Raw genomic sequence first — 3706 nt, forward strand, 5'->3', positions numbered from 1 at the left:
GGACATGGAAGCAACCTAAGTGTCCATCGACAGATGAATGGATAAAGAAGATGTGGCACATATATACAATGGAATATTACTCAGCCATAAAAAAAACTAAATTGAGTTATTTGTAGTGAGGTGGATGGACCTAGAGACTGTCATACAGAGTGAAGAAAGTCAGAAAGAAAAACAAAGATCGTATGCTAATACATATATATGGAATCTAAAGAAAAAAAAATGGTTCTGGAGAACCTAGGGGCAGGACAGGAATAAAGACGCAGATGTGGAGAATGGACTTGAGGACAAAGGGAGGGGGAAGGGTAAGCTGGGATGAAGTGAGAGAGTGGCATGGACATATATACACTACCAAATGTAAAATAGATAGCTAGTGGGAAGCAGCTGCATAGCACAGGGAGATCAGCTCGGTGCTTTGTGTCCACCTAGAGAGGTGGGATAGGGAGGGTGGGAGGGAGATGCAAGAGGGAGGCGATATGGGGATATATGTATACGTATAGCTTATTCACTTTGGCATACAGCAGAAACTAACACACCGTTGTAAAACAGTTATACTCCAATAAAGATGTTACAAAAAAAAAAGACAGACTGTACCAAATGTGTCATCCTTTTGTATAAAACTGCACTATGTCATCAGTATCATTACTATTTTAAAAAATTACTATTTATCATTACTATTTAAAAAAAAATTTGAGTGCTTACTCTGTTTTAGGCACTGTGCCAAAAGCTTTCCTTGAATCATTATGTAATTCTCACAGAGTACAGCGCAGTGGGTAAGAGCTCGGGTGCTGGAGCAGGTTGGACTGGCCCAGGCCCCAGCATTTACTGCCTGTGCAGTCATAAGCAAATTACTTAATCCCCCCAAGCCTCAGTTTCTTCATCTATAGGACAAGGATGATGACAGTCACCACCTTACAAGGCTCTTTCGAGGACTAAATGCTACAACACAGGCAATAAGGTGTCTGGCACAACAAGGGCTCAGTACTTTCTTATGACCACTCTACAAGGATGAGTCCCATTTTCATAGATGAGTAAATTGAGATGTAGTGAGATTGAGGCTCTGGACCAAAGGACCGAGTGCCTGAGCAGGGATTCGAAAATGGGAGCTCAGCCATGCACATGTGCTGGTCACAGGAGCCTGACATGAAGAACTGGCACTCTTCAGTATATTTCCCTATAGCATTTTAATTTATTACAATAAGTATCTGTCATTTTTATTTAAAAAAAAAAACCCATAAAGCTATTTTCAGAATTTAGAATAATATAGCAGGAAAGGAAAAATATAAAGAAAACTGTCCTTGAAAATCATAACCTCCAGGCTTATGATTTATTTGAGAGCTTTAAAAGCACAAAAGGACTGTGACTGTAGAAGAGAAATATTCTGCAGGCTGCCTCTCCTGCACACCACCCTGCTCTCTGAGCAGCTGACCTCCACGAAGTTGCCGCTGCAGCGTTCTGCCTGCTGCAGGGTTCCGCATTGCAGGTGGACAGGTACACAAGGGTAGGGGTGGAAAATAGTTGTTACTGTGCCCCCCATTCTTCTTTTCCTTTTGGGACACTCTACCTCCTTCTCAACTGAGTCTATGTTGTTCTGGAAAGGCTGGACCCTCTCCCTGGCAGCCTTGGGGATAGTCACATGACTCAGACCTGCCAATCAAGGTCTGAGGTGGGAGGTTTACTGCTGTTGGAAAGAGATGCTCCCTTTCTGCTGGGCTGGCTTGGTGGCAGAATGAAAGCCTGGGCTGCTGGGGCCACCTTTGCCATCACTTGGGGGGATATTTGTGGTCTTCTGAACAAAAGCAGATCTGACAGCAGGAAGGAAAAGGATCCTGTTGATATACTTTGAACACCTGGATCTACCCAAGTCTGAGGTCAACCCTTGGACTCTTCCATTACATGAGCCAATAAAATTCTCTCTTTTGTTTAAAAAAAAGTAACAATAAAATTGCAACTTCCCACATTCCTGATTCCCCTTAACCTTTTTTTTTTCTTTTAACCCAAAGCACTTATCACATTTGGACAAACTCTATAATTTTCTGATTTATTATTTTTATGTTTATTGTCAGTCTCCCACCATAGGATGAAAGCTCTAAGAGGGCTTTTTGTCTTTTTCACTGATGAGACCCAAGCACCTGGAAGAGTGCCTGTTGCATACTAGATGCTCCATAAATATTTGTGGAATGGATTAAATTCTAACTAGCTGCCAAAGTCTGCTTTCTCTTTGTCAAAATGGGAGATGGACACCTGCGATAGAGATGTTAAAATCAGGCAGGTACTCTGAGACTTTCTACAAGACATAATCAGAAGGACTAAAAGACCCTTGAAAGGAAATTCATTTTCCTCCATGTGGATTCCACGTACCTTAATGTACCCCAGCCTTCCACCCATCTTGGGAAACACTGGTCTATTACTCAGCAAAAATGATAAAGCATCAACCAGGTCTAGGTGGCCTTACCCATCTCTCTTTCTATCTTCAGAGGCTCTCTGTCATCCCACAGAACAGCCTGACCTCTGTTGTACTTGCAAATGTACTGCCAGGTGGGGTGGCTGGAAAATCTCGTGTTCTACCTAAGAGTCACACCCAGTATCCCTGAAAACCATGCAAGGGTTTCTTTGCAGAAGTGACCCTTCTTGGCCACCCCCATGCTGCCCCACCTCCCCAGCCTGGCACGCCCACAGGAAATCTCTCAGGCTGGCAGTTCCTTACCTTCAGGGAGAGACACACTGTCTTATTGCTGAACAGGAGAATGGCCTGTGACTGGAGTGTTTTCAGGCGGAAACGGATGTGCCAGTTCTGAGCCTCTGGGAGACTGTACCGCCCGAAGCTCTGACCGCTGAACCTCGCGGCAGTACCTGTGAAAACAACCAGAGACACTGTCACCTCCACACAAAGTGGTCCCCATGGAGCCCTGGAACTGACTTTGTCTCATTCAACCCTTGGGTGGCAAGCAAGGTCATTGCTTCCATTTTACAGATGAAATGAGGCTGTGGGGTTACTTGTCCAGGGTCACATAGTTAGACAGGGGCCATCACGCTGCACACCTTCCTCTGGCCCCAGGGACCCTCGCCTTGGGTCCTGGCCTGGATCAGAAACTATGAACTCAAACCATTAAGAAAGCAAGAATCAAGCCAGAAAGGTCATCAATCAAGTGTGCAGAAGTCAAAACTTCTATCGTCCATATTTTCCATGTGATTTCTGACATCACTTGGGGAAGAAGGAGGTCGAGTTGGAGAGGATTTTGCATATATGTGTGATTTCAGGGACACCACGAGGGCTTTTGCCTCAAGACATCTTCTTCATCATCAGGGGCATAATCATTTGGGTAAGCACTTCCCACACGAAATGCTGCTGAGAGGTCGAGAGACTTCTGTGGTAAAGGAAGAAGGTAGTGATAAATTGTGTGGCCAAAACTTCCATATGCTCCATCCTACATAGCAATTGCTAATGCAGAACTGCACAGTGAGGAGTCTGAGACTTCACCTAAACTTGAGTTTTTCAAGCTTATTTGACCATAGGACCCTCTAGTGTGGACTATGTACCCTTAGCCCTTGGAAATAGCATTCTGTGGAAACTCCTTTGGGACATGCTGTGTTATATTAAGCCATGCCTGCCCCAGATTTTTTTTAAAAAATCCACCCTCCTGGGGGCTTCCCTGGTGGCGCAGTGGTTGAGAGTCCGCCTGCCGATGCAGGGGACACGGGTTCGTGC

At 44.8% G+C, this 3706-nt stretch overlaps 1 protein-coding gene across 1 annotated transcript in view; it reads right to left on the reverse strand.

The window, feature by feature from the left end:
- The window catches only part of FAT2 (FAT atypical cadherin 2), an 87413-nt gene that overhangs the window by 15955 nt on the left and 67752 nt on the right, over window positions 1-3706 (reverse strand). Inside the window, exon 20 of the mRNA XM_024121770.3 lies at window positions 2705-2850. Within this exon, the coding sequence (XP_023977538.1) occupies window positions 2705-2850 (146 nt within the window). The remainder of the gene's footprint in view (window positions 1-2704; window positions 2851-3706) is intronic.

This window comes from Physeter macrocephalus, chromosome 8, assembly GCF_002837175.3.
Source record: "Physeter macrocephalus isolate SW-GA chromosome 8, ASM283717v5, whole genome shotgun sequence".
NCBI classification, from domain to species: Eukaryota; Metazoa; Chordata; class Mammalia; order Artiodactyla; family Physeteridae; genus Physeter; species Physeter macrocephalus.